General features: G+C 43.7%; 1 protein-coding gene across 3 annotated transcripts in view; it reads right to left on the bottom strand.

Moving 5' to 3' along the window:
• Positions 1 to 18,878, bottom strand: part of PISD (phosphatidylserine decarboxylase) — a 38,993-nt gene that overhangs the window by 19,979 nt on the left and 136 nt on the right. For 2 of the 3 annotated variants that reach the window (XM_047762176.1, XM_047762175.1), the window contains exons 2-3: positions 8,838 to 8,917; positions 5,378 to 5,553 (exon numbers count right to left, since the gene is read on the bottom strand). In XM_047762176.1, the coding sequence (XP_047618132.1) occupies positions 5,378 to 5,553; positions 8,838 to 8,917 (256 nt within the window). Of the gene's footprint in view, positions 1 to 5,377; positions 5,554 to 8,837; positions 8,918 to 18,878 lie in introns of those variants that run through there. The other variant, XM_047762179.1, reaches the window with a different exon arrangement.

Below are 18,878 nucleotides of genomic sequence, written 5' to 3' on the forward strand. Positions count from 1 at the left end.
AAAATTACTCCATCTGATAAACAAATTCAGCAAAATAGCAGGACATAAGATTAATACTCAGAAATCGGTTGCATTTTTGGATACTAACAATGAAATATTTTATATGCTAACAATGAAAAGGAATGTAAAAAAATACTTTTTAAAATCATACAAAAAAAAAATACCTAGGAATAAACCTGACCAAGGAGGTGAAAGACATGTGCTGAGAACTTTTATAAAACATTAATCAAGGAAATTAAAGAGGATTCAAATAAATGGAAAGTGGAGTTCCTGTCATGGTTCAGTGGTTAACGAATCCGACTAGGAACCATGAGGTTGCGGGTTTGATCCCTGGCCTCGCTCAGTGGGTTAAGGATCTGGCATTGCCATGAGCTGTGATGTAGGCTGCAGACACGGCTTGGATCTGGCATTGCTGTGGCTGTGGTGTAGGCCGGCAGCTGTAGCTCCCTAGCCTGGGAACCTCCATATATCTCAGGTGCAGCCCTAAAAAGCAAAGCAAAAAACAAAAACAAACAAAAAAACTTCAACAAAAAAGACAAAAACATAAAATGGGAAAAAGTCTCCTCAACAAGTGATGCTGGGAAAACTGGACTGCTGGCATATAAATCAGTGAAGTCAGAACACACGCTCACACCACACACAAAAATAAACTCAAAATGGCTTAAAGACTTAAACATAAGACATGATACCATAAAACTCCTAGAAAAGAACACAGGCAAAACAGTCTCTGACATCAACCATACAAATGTTTTCTTAGGTCAGTTTCCAAAGACAACAGAAATAAAAACAAAAATAAACAAATGGGACCTCATTAAATTTGTACTTTTGTATAACAAAGGAAACCATAAAAATGAAAAGACAGGAATATCTACTGTGGCACAACAGGATCCACAATGTCTCTGCAGCACTGGGATGCAGGTTCCACTCCTGGCCTGGCACACTGGGTTAAGGATCTGGTGTTGCCACAGCTGTGGCATAAGTCACAACCGTAGCTCAGATTTGATCCCTGGCCCAGGAACTTCATATGCTGCAGGGTGGCCAAAAAAAAAAGGGGGGGGGGGACGATCTACAGAATGGGAGAAAATAGTTGCAAACAATGCAACCAATGAGGGCTTAATCTCCAAAATATATAAACAACTCAACAACAAAAAAACAACCCAATTGAAAAATGGGCAGAAGACTTAGACATTTCTCCAAAGACAGCATACATACGTAGGCACATGAAAAGATGCTCAACATCACCATTATTAGGGAAATGCAAATCAAAACTACAATGAGGTACCACCTCACTGGCCATCATTAATAAGTCTACAAATAACAAATGCTAGAGAAAGTGTAGAGAAAAGGAAACCCTCATACACTGCTGCTGGGAATGTAAACTGGTACAACTACAGTTGAAAACAGTACAGACATTCCTCAGAAAATAAATGTAGAACTACCCTATGATCCAGCAATCCCATTTCAATTTTGAAATGTAATTCAAAAAGATACATGCACTCCTAAGACACAGCACTATTCACAATAGCCAAGACATGGAAACAAGCTAAATGTTCATCTGTCAATGAACAGATTAAGAAGATGTACATATATACAGTAGAATACTACTCAGCCATAAAAAAGAATGAAATAATGCCATTTGCACCAACATGGATGCAACTAGAGATTATTGGACTAAATGAATTGAGTCAGAAAGAGAAAGACAAACACCATATGACATCACTTATATGTGGAATCTGAAACACAGCACAAACCAACCTATCTACAAAATGGAAAAGACTCACAGACATAGAGAACATACTTATGGTTGCCAAGGGGGGAGGGAAGAGGGAGTAGGATGGACTGGGAGTTTGGGGTTAGTAGATGAAAACTATTACATTTAATATGGATAGACAATAAGGTCCTACTGTATAGCACAGGGAACTATATCCAATCTCCTGGGTTAGACTATGATGAAAATTAATATATATTTTTATAAAAGAATATATAGTTCTTTCAGCTTTTTGTGTGAAAATTTTAGTGTTAAAGTTATGAAGAAAATAAATTAAATAAAAATTAAACAAGCAATACATATTCCTAAACATAGCCAATAGCCTAGAAAGGCTATGTTCACCGAAGTGTTAACTGGTTTCCTGCAGCCTGTACGATTAGGATTATAAAGGTCATTGACTTTATTTTTTCTTGGCTGTGCCTGTGGCATGCAAAAGTTCCTAGGCCTGGGATCAAACCCGAGCCACAGCAGGTACCTAAGCCACACGATGTTGGACTCTTAACCCACTAGGCCACCAGGGAACTCCAGTCATCAACTCTTTCGTCTTAATAATTTGCAACATCTTTTTTTTTTCTTTATAATTAAAGGATAAAGCTATTTCCACATTGGGAAAAGTGATTCCAGAAAGAGAAAGAGTTGAGCTGCTGCAATCTGGATGCTTCTGAAAGTTTCCAGAGGCTTCAAACACACCCCTTAACAGGTTACTTTGTTGTTAGTTACAGAATCCCTTAATTACACAGCAGCAAACACATACGATTAACTTCCACAGCCAACTGCAGGAGCTTTTTCCTTTTCTACCATAAAAAGATCATGAATCTTACACAGGCAAATTTCTTAGAAACATTTTCTTAAATGTGTGAAAACAGAACTCAGAAAGTTGAAACAACACGCCCAAGGTCACAGAGCAGACAGTGCCCAGATCTCAAGTCTGCTGACACCCTGTCCAACACACCCCAATGCCCCTGCCCCTCTGTGAGAGCTGCGTCCAATCCTATCCTAAAGGACAGCCTGCAGCCTGTGAGGGGGGCAGATTCTGGAATTACGGTTTCTTCTAAAATGAAAGAAAGAAAGAAAGGAGGGAGGGAGGAAAGAAGGAAAGAAATTCTATTTAAATAAAAGGAAGGGGTGGGTAAGAATTCTTTAAGAGCACTATGCTGGGGGTGGGGTGGGCAGCCTACTATGAATCTCATCTACAGTATCGCAGACAACTTTTCAAGTCAGGACACTCAAATTCAGTCACACTTCAGTCAGAGCCCCAAAGAATGTAGGCTCAAGGGCACAGCATGTCCTCATGTCCATCTCTCAGAGTCAAGCTTCTGTACTAAGAGCACCTCCTCCTACTGACATGGTATTGTTCCAGAAGTATAGGATTTGGCATCAACAGACCTCCAGTGGGAAACCTACTCTGCTACCAACTCGTTTTTCCATTTGTAAAACAGCTCTAACATCTGCCCTTTGATCTGAGGGAGCTATTGTAACTAAAAGGGGGGCAGAAAAACTGACGTGTTCAATATAAGGTATTAATTTACAAGATAGGAAGGGGGAACAAAGGCTTCATGCTGGGCTAACCAACAGGGGCTAACAGGAATGCTCCCTGTGTGGGGATGGCTACACTGCCCACATCTGTCTCCTGGAAATCCAGAAAATGCTATTTGGTAAAACAAAATTATCCTGTCACCTCGACTGTGCCACTGACCCCAGAGGCTCATCTCAGCAATAACTTCCAGGCTGTCTTCTCTCTCAGCTCTGGAAACCCCAGACTTGACCTAAGGTACAGGAAGGGGTTATATATTCCAGCAAAATCACCACCAGGAATTTTCATCTGCCCAATAAAAATGGAGCCCTGAAGGGAACCTTAGAGCTAATCTGTCCATGGTTCCTAAACCTGGCTTGTCACCAGCATCATCTGTGGGGCTTTTAAAAAACGAAATTCTTGAGCCTTGCCCAGACTTTCTACATCTCCAAGGGTGAGCCCAACAGATCCAAAATTTTTAAAGCCCCCCCGAACAATTCTAAGGATCAGCTAGATTATACTCTCTCATTTTTCATGTAAGATGATAGTGACCAAGTGGAGGCAGGGGTGGAACTAAGATCCAGCCCCTGACTGCCAGTTCAGAAGCCCCCTTCTCACAACCTGCTACCTCTCCTAAAATCTTAAGAGCATCTACTCTGAACCCAGACCATTTCTCCTTCATAAAATGAAATGTTGCCCAACTTGCAAATCCAGGAACCATCTTACTCAACCAAAAGAACAGGATCTAATGTAAGCCCAATTCTTTACTAACAGGGGCTTCAGACTTCTCACTGCACTAGGCCACTCCACTGCCATGTCCTGTCACTCTCCAGAGCCTAGAACTTGTGAACTAATCAACCCTGTCCTCTTACAAACAACTGTCTTTTAGGTATTGATTCAGATATGGCAGTAATCCCAATTATACAAACAGCGGATGCTAAAAAAAAAAAAAAAGTACTGACATTGGTCTTTCATGAATGTGGAACTGGCAAATTTCCTTTGAAATGAGTGGGAAATTCCTGAAAGTATGTGAGCTTGTCACAGGGCGGGTCAGCCTGACAGATGGCTGGGTCAGCAGGAAGCCAGTCTGGGTCTAATACTTGAGTGAGTCATGGATCACAGTCTTACAAGTCCATCACTAGTCTGAAGGAGAAGGATATATTTACAGAGGAAACCAACGATGTCACTAGAAATAAACAGCATTCAGCATACTTAAAAAGCCTGACTCACATACTGCACAGTTACCTTCATTGAAAGAGTCTGTAACATACTAACAGAAAACTTCAAAAGTGCTATGTCCAAGTCCACACAGCTACTGAGGAGCAAGGCTGGAACCTGCCTTCAGGGCCTGGACGTTGGATTCCGCTGAGCTAGATCATTGATAGGGAGCAGCTCATGAGGAAATCCAAACATATCATCCCGAACACATAACATCTCTGCTTTCACTTCCTCTTTTGCCCAGGCTATAAGGGTCTACTGATACTTCAGATATTTCATTTCTTAAATTATGGCTGAGAGAAAGCAATTTTTAAATTTATACCTTTATATTCAATTTCAGTATTTACTGAAGGTCTGCTTGGAATCAGGTGTCATCCTGGGCCACGGTGGCACAGATGAGTAAGACAGTTCATGATGCAACACTAGTGGCTCAGTGACATGGAGGCCCACCCCTCCTGCGCAGCCCTACCACAGGGGGAACATTCTGATCAATAATGATAAAGAAATTTGATTTCAGTCTGGTTCCTGGTGAGAACTTATCCACATCACGAAAAGTCCAACCATTTCAGCTCATTCGCAGATGAGAAGGCATGAATGGCCAGGACGCCAGCCCCAAGATAAGGCATGAATTCAGGATTTCAGCAGCAGAAAATTTCCACTCAGAGCCCTTGAAGAGGCCAGGGGTGGGTCTGGAGACAGACGGAAACCTGACATAATACTGAAGGTATAACTTTCTGCATCGGCCCCAAACCCACTGGAGACATGAGCTCCAAGAAGGCATATTTCACTTTCTCAAACAGTTTAACTTTGGGGCAGTTCACAAAGTGACAGACACCTGTGGTACAAGAGAACTCAAGGTGGTTCCACCCTACTCCTACCTCCCAGTGGCCAGCAAGTTTGGGTGGAATCTCCAATCCCAGCTTCTCCAACTCCCGCTCCCGGTACTTCTCATACTGCCGGTAACCTGCATACCCGCCGCCCGTCGCAACCAGCACAGGCAGAGGGCGCAGCAGTGACAAGGTTCGGGCAGGGGCTGTGTGGACTTTTCTGGCATCTGCAACAAAAAACAGGAAAATTTTTGAGAAGGGGCAGGGATGAGTTATGCAAGCACAGCACCAACAGGAGGGCCAGGAAAAGCTCTCAGCAAAGCTGACTGGACCCTGAAGGGATCTGACAGACAGGTGTAGCATTGAGTCACTACAAAGACCCCTCTGCCTCAAAATTCTCCCCAGTGAAGGACAAGCATCTTTGCTGAGAAACTACAACACACCTTGACTGCCACCACAGTTACAGAATTTAAGATGAAAACACTGGGAGTTCTCTTCGTGGCTCAGCAGTTAACGAACCCAACTAGTTTCTATGAGGATGCGGGTTCAATCCCAGGCCTCGCTCAATGGGTTAAGGATCTGGCGTTGCCATGAGCTGTGGTGTAGGTCATAGATGTGGCTCAGATGTGGCGCTGCTGTGGCTGTGGCGGAGGCCGGCAGCTATAGCTCTGATTCAACCCCTGGCGTGGGAACCTCCATATGCCTTGGGTGCAGCCCAAAAAAGACAAAAAGAAATACAAATGTGAATAAATAAATAAAACTAGATGGTGGTGATGGATGCACAACCCTGCAACTATACGGAAGAACACTGAATTGTACACTTAAAAGGGTGAATTTTATGGTATGTGAATTATATCTCAATAAAATTGTTATTAAAACAAAATCTCAAGAGCAGAATTCTCAGTAGCCTGTGCAAAACCAAAGCACACATTCTCTGTACTGCCTGAGGCTCCCAATGGGAGGAAATCATGCTGTCCCTATGTCACTGTTCCTCCACCATTTTTGGTTGTTGCTGTTTCTTTGTTCTAATGAGCACATACGGACATCAATAATCTCTTTAATGTTCTGATTATTCCTAATGAATCCTTACTACTTAATAACTAAATATTCTACCTCTGACCAGAAAAACTTGTCAAAAAGCAAGAAACATTTTTTTCCTCTTTCTGAAAAATTTGATGACTGCTGTTACCAAGAGAGCTTCTGTCCCTCCCCGCACTTCACCAGCATCCTAGACTGATTGCTTCGGCTACCCTGGTCCCTTCTTCAATTATAGGTCTCTTTCTCTTCCATCCAAAGGCTTACTTTACTCCTCCAAAAGGAAGTATTCAGCAGAGAGTGCCCTGACCAGCTCTCCATTGGGTGTGTCACTTTATAAAGCACTGCTTTTCTTCAGGTCCAAGATTATGGCTCAGTTTCCATCCTTTAAGTGAGGGAGGTGCCCCCTCCAAATCTTCAAGTAATTCTAACATGCTCCAGCATGCAAGTTCCCCCCCCCTTTTTTTTGTCTTTTAGGGCCGCATGCATGGCATATGGAGGTTCCCAGGCTGGGGTCCAATCAGAGCTACAGCTGCTGTCCTACACCACAGCCACAGCAATGCAGGATCTGAGCCATGTCTGTGATCTACACCACAGCTCATGGCAACACCAGATCCTTAACCCACTGAGTGACGCCAGGAATTGAACCCATATCTTCATGGATACTAGTCAGATTTGTTACCATTGAGCCGCAATGGGAACTCCAGCATGCAAGTCCTAATTAAAAAAGTAAAATGCAGCTGTTCTGCATTAACTACCATAATAATCCTTTTTTTTAAATTCTCATTAACCATCTCATTTTATTCCCAAGGTACTCTTACTGGGTACTTACACATAGTTTTTGGTATGACAGAATAAAAAGAATATTTAGATAAAAAGCACAATTTTTTATATTTCTTTAGGCTGTGCCCAGGGCATGCAGAAGCTCCTGGGTCAGGGATCAAACCCACACCACAGCAGTGACAAGGCCATATCCTTAACCCCCTGTGCCACCAGGGAACTCCAAGACAATACACATTTTGTATGGGTTCGAATAGCTGCTTACAAGTTGCAAAAATTTCATAATCCAGTGTTGTCAAAGGTGTGGGGAACTGATATACTCATGAACACTTCCTGCTCAAATTAGTGTAAAATGGGACAATGCTCACTGAAGAGCAATTTGACCTAAACACCAAATTATAAAATAAATACAACCTATTTATTTTTCTTATTACTATTTTTTGCTTTTTATAGCCATATCCATGGCATATGGAAGTTCCGAGGCTACAGGTCAAATCAGAGCTGTGGTTGCTGGCCTACACCATAGCAAGGCAGGATTCAAGCCACACTTTCAACCTACACCAAAACTCACAGCAATGCTGGATCATTAACCCACTGAGCAAGGCTAGGGATCGAACCCATATCATCATGGATACTAGTCGGGTATGTTATTGCTGGGCGACAATGGGAACTCCCTTTTTATTATTAAAGTATAGATGATTCACAATGTTGTGCCAATTTCTGTTATACAATAAAGCAACTCAGTTATATACATATGTACATTCTTTTTTAATATTCTTTTCCATCACGGTCTATCCCAGGAGATTGGATATAGTTCCCTGTGCTATACAGTAGGACCTTATTGTTTAAAAATACATAAACCTGGAGTTCCCGTTGTGGCGCAGTGGTTAACAAATCCGACTAGGAACCATGAGGTTGTGGGTTCAGTCCCTGCCCTTGCTCAGTGGGTTAACGATCCGGCGTTGCCGTGAGCTGTGGTGTAGGTTGCAGACGTGGCTCGGATCCCGCGTTGCTGTGGCTCTGGCGTAGGCCAATGGCTACAGCTCTGATTCGACCCCTAGCCTGGGAACCTCCATATGCCGTGGGAGCGGCCCAAAGAAATAGCAAAAAGACAAAAAAAAAAAAAACATAAACCTGAAGTTTCTGCTATGGCTCAGCAGGTTAAGAACCCAACATGGTCTCTGTGAGGATGCAAGTTTGATCCCTGGCCCCACCCAGTGGGTTAAGGATCCAGCATTGCTGTGGTTATGGCATAGGTAGGCAGCTACAGCTCTGATTCAACCCTTGGCCTAGGAACTTACATATGCCAAGGGAGTAGCCATAAAATGAAAAAAAAAAAAATAAACAAACCTTTTGATCCAGCAATTCTACCTAGAACCTACAAATTCATCCTGAGGATATACAAAGATATGTTACTATAGAATTGGGTGTAATAGAAAGATTAGAAGCAACTTAAATGTCCAACACCAAACAGTACAGTCCTATAGTGGAATACTATGCAGCCAGTAAAAACAATGAGACAATAGCAGCTAATGTTTCAATGGTAACTACATGTCAGGTACTCAAAGCACTTCACAGGTACAATTTCTTCTAATTCCTACAGTAATCCTAGGAAATAGGTGCTGTGTTTACCCCAATTTACAAACAAGCAAACTGAAGCAAACTGAGGCTGGCATTGCCTCTAACTGCTACTTACTTGTAGAAAAGGTTCTGAAAGGCAGCTTCCTTAAGGACTGTAGGAGATGGCTCAGGGCAATGTCTTCACAGTGAGGATGCCTATAATCAAGCAAAAATAGGCCAATAAACATTGCGTGTTTTTTTTGTTGTTGTTGGTTTTTTTTGGTCTTTTCTAGGGCTGCACCCACAGCATATGGAGGTTCCCAGGCTAGGGGTCTAATTGGAGCTGTAGCCACAGGCCTAAGCCAGAGTCACAGCAACGTGGGATCTAAGCCATGTCTGCAACCTACACCACAGCTCACGGCAACGCCAGATCATTAACCCACTGAGCAAGGCCAGGGATTGAACCCGCAACCTCATGGTTCCTAGTCAGATTTGTTAACCACTGAGCCACGATGGGAACTCCAAATAAACATTTTTTTTAATAAAAAGAAATTAGTGGATCAACTGCCAAAATACGAATATAATCTAGAGGTTCAATAACAGTATTTTATTTATGTTAATTTCCTCATTTTGACCACTGAATTGTGGGTTATGTAAGAAAATATCCTTATGGGAAAAGGGCTCAAATATTTAAAAGTAAAGGGGCATCAAGAAATTCAGAAAGAGGGAGTTCCCGTCGTAGCACAGTGGTTAGCGAATCCGACTAGGAACCATGAGGTTGTGGGTTCGGTCCCTGCCCTTGCTCAGTGGGTTAATGATCCGGCGTTGCCGTGAGCTGTGGTGTAGGTTGCAGACATGGCTTAGATCCCACGTTGCTGTGGCTCTGGCGTAGGCCGGTGGCTACAGCTCCGATTCGACCCCTAGCCTGGGAACCTCCATATGCCGAGGGAGCGGCCCAAAAGAAATAGCAAAAGACAAAAAAAAAAAAAAGAAATTCAGAAAGAGCTCCCACTATGGGGCAATGGGATTGGTGGTGTTTTGGGAGCACTGGGATGTGGGTTTCAATCCCCAGCCCAGCACAGTGGGTTGAGGATCTAGTGTTGCTGGAGTTCCCGTCGTGGCGCAGTGGTTAGCGAATCCGACTAGGAACCATGAGGTTGTGGGTTCAGTCCCTGCCCTTGCTCAGTGGGTTAACGATCCGGCGTTGCTGTGAGCTGTGGTGTAGGTTGCAGACGTGGCTCGGATCCCGCGTTGCTGTGGCTCTGGCATAGGCTGGCGGCTACAGCTCCGATTCAACCCCTAGCCTGGGAACCTCCATATGCCGCGGGAGCGGCCCAAGAAGTAGCAACAACAACAACAACAACAACAAAGACAAAAGACAAAAAAAAAAAAGGATCTAGTGTTGCTGCAGCTACAGCTTAGGTCAGGATCTGATACCTGGCCCGGAAACTCCGTATGTTGCAGAGCAGACAAAAAAGGGGATAAAAAAACAAATAAGAGCTTCAGAAAAAAATTCTCTCTCTCTCTCTCTCACAAAGAGAGAAGTAAGGAAGAGGAAGGGAGAGAGGATAATAAACCAAATATAGCTGACATATGCAGAATTAGAGTACAGGATATTTGGGAATTCTATGGAATTTTTTTTTATTTTTGGCCACACCTGTGGCATGTGGACATTCTCATGCCAGGCCTCAAACCTGAGCTATAGTAGTGACCTGACCCATAGCAGTGACAACACCAAATCATTAACCACTTGGCCACCAGGGAAATCCTCTCAGTACTATTTTTATAACTTTTCTCCAAGTCTAAAACCATTTCACAATAAAAAGTTACTTTTTTCTTAATTAAGTATAAGATCATAATCAACAGTAAAGCCAGCATTTACACAAAGCCATATGTTTCATCACCACAGAAGAAGAGCTGTACACAACCTCGTAACCTCTAATCCCTACTTATTAAAGAACCTAATAGGAGTTCCCGTCATGGGTGAGTGGTTAATGAGCCCAACCAGTACCCATGAGGACACAGGTTCGAGCCTTGGCATCCTTCAGTGGGTTAAGGATCTGGCAAGCCATGAGCTGTGGTGTAGGTTGCAGACACAGCTCGGATCCCATGTTGCAGTGGCTGTGGTATAGGCTGGTGGCTACAGCTCTGATTAGACCCCTAGCCTGGAAACCTCCATATGCCGTAGGTGCGACCCTAAAAAGACAAAAGACAAAAGACAAAAAAAAGAAAAAAAGAAAAAAAAGAACCTAATAATGTGGCTGAAATTTTAAACTTAAAGTTAGTCCTGGAGTTCCCGTCGTGGCTTAGTGGTTAACGAATCCGACTAGGAACCATGAGGTTGCGGGTTCGGTCCCTGCCCTTGCTCAGTGGGTTAAGGATCCGGCGTTGCCGTGAGCTGTGGTGTAGGTTGCAGACGCGGCTCAGATCCCGAGTTGCTGTGGCTCTGGCATAGGCCAGTGGCTACAGCTCCGATTCAACCCCTAGCCTGGGAACCTCCATATGCCGCAGGAGCGGCCCTAGAAATGGCAAAAAAAAAAAAAAAAAAAAAAAAAAGTTAGTCCTGGGGAAAAAAACAAAATGATACAACAAACCAGGCTCAACTATTCTAATCTACTTCAAGTCTGGAAGGCTCTTCAGTTTAGAATTTTTGAATTATCATTTGTGGCTACTTTGCCACAAAAGCTACTTTCACTGAGTGAATAGGTTTTCCAAGCATTCTGAGAAAAAATTACTATTTTCACGGCTTCAAGTTCTAAGAAAATATTATTCTGATTCTTTGTTTATTTCACCCAGGGAAATTGGACATAGTTCCGGTGGCAATAAGTGACCTGCCAGCAAAGAAAGCATTAATGAATTCTTAGTTAACAACTGGATCTTCCCTTAATCAAAGCGCAAATACGACACTTTCAATGCAGACAGCACTTCAGTTTCCCCAAATGTGGATCTGAACTCTTTTTTTTTTTGGTCTCACCCACAACATGTAGAAGTTCCCAGGCCACGAACTGAACCTGAGCTGATGTGGTGACAATGCTGAGTCCTTAACTCCCGATGCACCCCAGTGGAACTCCTTGACCTAAATCTAAAATAAGGAAACTATGTCAGTAAGTGCTTCTTTTTTTTTTTTTTTTGGAGCCCCTTATGAGAGAAATAGAAATTTACTCTTATAAATGTCTAAATTGCTATTTTGTGGAATACAGAACTGCATTTATGACTTTCATACAATAATATTTACATGTGAGGATATTTAGCAGTTTTGTCTTAAAACAGATAACCTGTAAACAAGATCAGATTCAAACACCTTCAGGAGTTCCCTTCATGGCTCAGTGGTTAATGAATCCCAACTAGGAACCATAAGGTTGTGGGTTTGATCCCTGGCCTTGCTCAGTGGGTTAAGGATCCAGCATTGCCGTGAGCTGTGGTGTAGGTTGCAGACTCGGCTTGGATCCTGTGGTGCTGTGGCTCTGGCATAGGCTGGTGGCTCCAGCTCCAATTCGACCCCTAGCCTGGGAACCTCCATTTGCCGCGGGAACGGCCCAAGAAATGGCAAAAAAAAAAAAAAAAAAGACAAATAAATAAATAAATAAACACCTTAATTTTTTTCTCATGAAATTTCCTTGACTTAAAAACACTCTCATAGCATGGTGCTAACATGACAACTCTGATTCTCCTATAGGCAAGCAAGGTTTGTATGGAGAATAAGCCTGGGACCTTGAAAATCACCACCCCCTCTAAGGCCAGATGGATGGACAAGTGTTAACACAAAGGAGGATGTATTGCTGCATGTCAATGTTCTTTCAGCAGGGAACAATGTTTATCTCTTATACTGGATACTCCCACTACAAAAGCTAAATGCCTAAAACCCTGCTTTCTAAGTGCAATGAGAACAAGAGGTATAAAATCGGACTCAAGGCTATATCGTGTTGTGTACACTGCTGCATTGTGTCTTCCAGAATTGCTGCTGAAAGAATGCTTGCAGTCTGTTGAATAAGGCTTTTTTGGGGGAAGGGGTATGGATTGGGGGAGGTACAGGTGGGAAATAACTCGTTTTTACCATAACCCAAAGGACAGTACTCAGGTGGCCGGTTCTTTTTTTGGGCCGTACCTGCCGCATACAGAGATTCCCAGGCTAGGGGTTCTAACTGGAGCTATAGCTGCTGGCCTACACCACAGCCACAGCAACACCAGATCTGAGCCTCATTTGCAGCCTACACCACAGCTCACGGCAACGCTGGATCCTTAACCCACTGATCAAGGCCAGGGATCAAACCTGCATCCTCATGGATGCTAGTCAGATTCATTTCCACTGAGCCACAAAGAAAACTTCCCAGGTGGCTGGTTCTACATATGGATCTTCCCAAGAGGTGTCTCATCCACTGGTGTATCCCCACCTCCTGCAACAGTGCCAGGCAAATGCCCCATTACATATTTTGTCTTTCATTCCTGAATCACTTCTATCCTTGTATAAATGTTGTACTTCCTCTGATCTTACACAAATACTGTCCAACCCAGTAAAGTTCCTAAAAAGAACTATGTTTGGAGTTCCCTTTGTGGCTCTGCAGGTTGGGGACAAGACTTTGTCTCTTTGAGGATGTGGGTTCAATCCCCAGCCTCACTTAGTGGGTTAAGGATCTGGTGTTGCCAAGAGCTACAACATAGGATGCAGATGCAGACGCAGCTCAGATCCAGTGTCCCAGTGGCTGTGGTGTAGGCAGGCAGCTGCAGCTCCAATTCAACCCCTGGCCCAGGAACTTCCATATGCCACAGGTATGGTCATAAAAAGGAAAAAAAAAAAGGGCTACATTCATTGTCATCATTTCCTCGCCTTCCTCTCTCTTAATCCCACTCAACCAGGCTTCTGTTTCTACCAGGTCACCTCTTGCAAGGTCACCATTTCCATGCTGCCAATCCCACAGTTCATTTCTTGGACCTCATGTTATTTGACTTCTCAGCAGCATGTGCTACTAGTGATCCCTTCCTCCTCCTTTTATTCCATTGAAGTCTAAAAACATGTAACATTATATTAACTTCAGGTGTACATTATTCCCTATCTATATATATTGTGAAAGGATCACAATAATCTAGTTAACATCCCTTACCATACATAGTTACACAATTTTTTCTTGTGATGAGAAAGACCTACTCTTTTAGCAACTGTCAAATATGCAATACAATATTACTAACTAGTGACCATATTACATCCCAGGGACATATATTTTATAACTGAAGTTTTTCTCTTTTGACTGCCTTCATTCACATTTTCTCCTTCTTGCAACACATTTAGCTTCTAGGACCCTGATTTTCTTCCTTCCTCTCTAGTCTCTTCCTAACTTCCACCTGCTGCCATGCCCAGGGTTCAGACCTCTTTTATGTTTATGACTCTCTCTCTAGAGATGTCCTTTAAATAGCTAGATACTGAGGATTCCCACAATGCTCCTTCAGAGACCTCCAGATCACATTTCCAACTGGCTACCCAATATCCTCACCAAATTATTTCAAACTAAGTTTGTCCCAAACTGAATTCCTGACCCTCCCTCGCTCTCCTTCCACCTGTTCCAACCCCAGAGTTGACTATCTGTGGCAGAGACTAGCCAGATGTTTACCAAACCTACTTCCTCTACCCAACAGACTACATTTCCCAGCCTCTCTTGCAGTAGGGTATGGCCATCAAACTGATTTCTAACCAATGTAAGAACCATTCAGGCTTCCCACACTGTCCCCTTTTCCCCCAAACATCCAGACTTTGGGAAGCCATGTTAGAGATGACAGGAGATGGTCCTCAAATCTCTGCTGCACTGTCCATCAGGAGTACCTGTTGGGACTTTACATGATCGAGATATAAACTTTTACTGTTAAGTCCCTAAGATAGTGGACTTTACCTGTTACTGTAGCAGCATTGCTAGAATTAAAACACCATCTCAGAAAAAAAGGCACCAACACTCAACTAGCTGCACAGGTCAAAACCCTAGGACTCCTTTTTAAGTACTTTCTTTCTCATTATCCACGTTCGATCCACTGATAAGGCATGAAGGCTCTACCTTCAAGATCTACCCTTAATGGCCTATTTTTCTTCTCTACCACCACTCTCACTCTAGCCCAAGCCACGGGATCTCTCACCACATGACTGCAATGGCCTGTTCTCCCTGCTTGGCCTCTATGTCCTATTCACCATAGAACAGCCAAAGTGACCTTCTCAAAATAGAAAATAAGGCCAGACCCTACATGAGCGGTGCTCGCTGAGCTCTCAGACATCCTGCTGCTTCCTCTCTCCTCATTTATCCTCCCTGACTCCTTGCACACCCACACTTCTGCCCCATCCACACCTTTGCATATGCTGTTTGCCAGTGGGCATGTCCCTGCAAATGGCTCACTCCTTCCTCATGTAATTCTCTGCTCAAATGCTTCCTCCTCGGTGGTTTCTCTTGACTCTAAGCCCAAGAGCTGCCCCTCTGGAGCACTGTCTAACCCCTGAATTACCTTTTTAAATTTTTCTTTTTTTCTTTCTTTTCTGCTTTTTAGGGCCCCACTGTGGCATATGGAAATTCTCAGGCTAGGGGTCGAATGGGAGTTACAGCTGCTGGCCTATGCCACAGCCATAGCAACTCGGCATCTGAGCCACATCTACAACCTATACCATAGGTCATGGCAATGCCGGATCCTTAACCCACTGAGCAAGGCCAGGGATCAAACCTGTGTTCTCATGAATACTAGTTGGGTTCGTTAATCACTAAGCCACGAGGGAAACTCCTTCTTGTATTTTCCTTCGTAGCACTTCTCACCACCTGAAATGAACAGATCTTCTATACATTCTCTTATTTTTTTACTGTCTGTACTCCTCCATGAATGCAGGGGTCTGTCTGTCTTCAACAGTGGGATTAAGCTCCAGAGAAATGGCTAGGTTCAATCACAGGTCCCTTCTACATAGTGAACTCACGTGGGCATCCTGCAGGGAGGCAATGAAAGCCCACAATTAAGTACTCAAGTCTGACTGCATGGCTCAAATCTCCATCCTGACACCTATCAGCTTAAGGCATCTCAACTAATTCTAAGCCCCAGTTTCTCCAGCTGTAAAAACAGAACCTATCTCATTAGAATCGAGTGAGACAAACACATAAAACCTTAAGCCTAGGCACCTAGTTACATATTAATATTATTAAGAGCAAAACAGTTGATAGCTGGCACACAGGGATGGCCACATCAACTGTCTGTGCCCATACTGTCACAGCTGTATTTTTAAAATCACCCCTCATGGTAACACTTTAGCTATAGTCCTTATGTCTCTTCTGCTTTTTTTTTTTTAACAGAAGCACAGCTGATTTACAATGTGTTAATTTATGCCACACTCTCCTGCTTTCTAGAGCTGTGAAGGTTCCCCTGAAAATGAACTGGCAGACCTCTTGAAGGCCTTATTTCACGTTCTATCTTGTATTAGAGTATTTAGTAGTGTTTCCTCTCTCTTCTACTAAACTGTAAAGTTCTTTAAATACAATGTCTGTTTCAATATATCTTTTTTTTTTTTGTCTTTTGTTGTTGTTGTTATTTCTTGGGCCGCTCCCGCGGCATATGGAGGTTCCCAGGCTAGGGGTTGAATCGGAGCTGTAGCCACCGGCCTACGCCAGAGCCACAGCAACGCGGGATCCGAGCCGCGTCTGCAACCTACACCACAGCTCACGGCAACGCCGGATCATTAACCCACTGAGCAAGGGCAGGGACCGAACCCACAACCTCATGGTTCCTAGTCGGATTCGTTAACCACTGCGCCACGACGGGAACTCCTTTTTTTTTTTGCTTTTTAGGGACATACCCCCACAGTATATGGAAGTTCCCAGGCTAGGGGTTGAATTGGAGCTACAGCTGCTGGCCTATACCACAGCCACAACAGTGGGATCCAAGCCAGGTCTGCAACCTACACACACTATACAGCTCACGGCAACGCTGGATCCTTGACCAACTGAGCGCGGCCAGGAATCAAACCCACATCCTCATGAATTCTAGTCAGATTCGTTTCTGCTGCACCACGAAGGGAACTCCCTCGACATATCTTTTAATTCCTCTCTTTTCCCCCCAACCTCTGGCACTGCAGCTGGCAATGGTAGAGATGTCATAAATATTCCTGAAGGAAAGTCCTGCACAGGCAACCACTCCCTGGGTACTATTTCCATACCTGCCTGAACCTCAGAACCATCCAAGGCACCTGTAAACAATACAGTTGCCAGAGACCCAATCTACATCTTACTGAATCTGAATTTGGTAGCAGGGTGAGGTATATCCAGGAATCTCTTTTTCTAATAAACATCCACCTCATTTTTAAATTTGTATGTATTTTTTTGGCCACACCCATGGCATGTGGAAACTCCCAGGACAGGGATCCACACTGTGCCTCAGTTGTAATTGCTGGGGCAATGACAGATCCTTAACCACATGGGAATCACCCAACTCATTTTTTTAAAAAATCAAATAAGTCTGGAAAATATGGCCCTAAATTATCACCCATAATTACTTTTTGTTCTATCACCTGTTATATACCACTTAGTTACCGAAAAACTTCCCTGCAATATGAGGCTTTCAAATGTATGTCTCACAGACAGGCTTTACTAAAAAAAAATCATGAAAATGTTATCTTTTGGGGTTTTCTGCATCTCAATATAACATCTTGATAAATAATTCCTTTGAAAATTAAGAGTTGTAATTGTACCAAATCCTTAACTCTCCCACCCACTGCAGCTAAATCCAGTCTTAACTACCTACGCTGGTACTAAAGTATGACTTTTTTTCTTTGCCTTTTTTAGCGACAGTGAGTGAAGTACATCCTCCTCACTATCATTAAACATATGTATTTTTTAGGGGTGTCTTTCTTTTTTTTTTTTTTTTTTAAGGGCTGCACCCGAGGCATATGGAAGTTCCCAGGCTTCCCAGGCCGGGGGTCAAATTGGAGCTACAGCTGCTGGCCTAAGCCACAGCACAGGTACTCCAAGCCGAGTACCTACACCACAGCTCACGACAACCATGGATCCTTAACCCACAGAGCAAGGCCAGAGATTGAACCATACTAGTCAGATTCATTTCTGCTGCGCCACCATGAAAACTCCCAATAGTGTCATTTTTTTAGTCTTTCCAACTTATGACACAGTTCAGATGATTTCATGGCTGACTCATAAACACCACACCTGGTACTAACATTGAAACTTGAGACCCTCCAGTCCACATCCTAACAGTTACCATTACCATCACAGTGCAGAGTGCCCCCGCAAGAGAGCTACACCATTTCTGAATAGTTAATAATGGAGAAGTGAAGGTTTCATAGCTAGGGCAATGGCAGTTTCTGTTCCCTCTCAGTCCAAATCCAGTGTCCTTACTTCGCAAAATTATAGCACAAACTTTGGTCAAAGCTGACAAAATGAAGCCTGCCTGAAACACAAAAGTATCTTAGCTCTTTGAAATGACATCAAGCAGCAGGCTCTGAATCATAGCTACCATAGCTTTCATTTTCCGAAAGTCTAAATGTTCCCAAGTTATTTCGAGTAATTAAAGAGCTCACAGGGGGCAGCCTGAGGAAAAGGTCTTTGCTTTGGAAGAGAGGTACCCGTGCAGGGGTCCCGGCTCAGCTCCTGACTAACTAGCTGGGTGAAATTGAGCAACTCCCTCTCTCAGTGCCTCGATTTCGCCAACTCCAAAAATTAAGAACTGGATTTAGATGACCCCTCTAAAAACCTAAGAGTCGGAAGTCACCAGAGCAACTAAGGCCCCAATTCCCTCACGAACTATTCTGAAGTTACCAAATCCAACCCCTTCGCTTCAGAGACGAAGAATCCCGATGAAAGCCGCCCGACGCCCAGTCCAGGGCTATTACCAAATCAGGCCGTCGCTCCCAGCAACAGGAATCCCTAAGAGGCGTCCAGACTTACCTCGGCTCTAGCGGCATGCACGCAGCCCATTTCATCCTGTTTGGGAGGAACTTTTTGTTTATATTTTTGGTTTTTTCCCTTGTGAAAGAGCAAAGAGAAAACACTTCGGCCACCCTCTAAACTCGGTCCGCCCTAAGCGGCGGCGGCGGCAGTCGCACCTGCTCCCGAGCTCGAGGTGAAGGTGAGTGGCTCTCTCCAATCGAGCTATCCTCAGGGCGAGCCCGCGATAGAGACCCCAGTTTGGCCTGGGCCACCCCGAGCCCTAAGGCAGT

Source organism: Phacochoerus africanus, chromosome 15 (assembly GCF_016906955.1).
Source record: "Phacochoerus africanus isolate WHEZ1 chromosome 15, ROS_Pafr_v1, whole genome shotgun sequence".
Taxonomy (NCBI): Eukaryota; Metazoa; Chordata; class Mammalia; order Artiodactyla; family Suidae; genus Phacochoerus; species Phacochoerus africanus.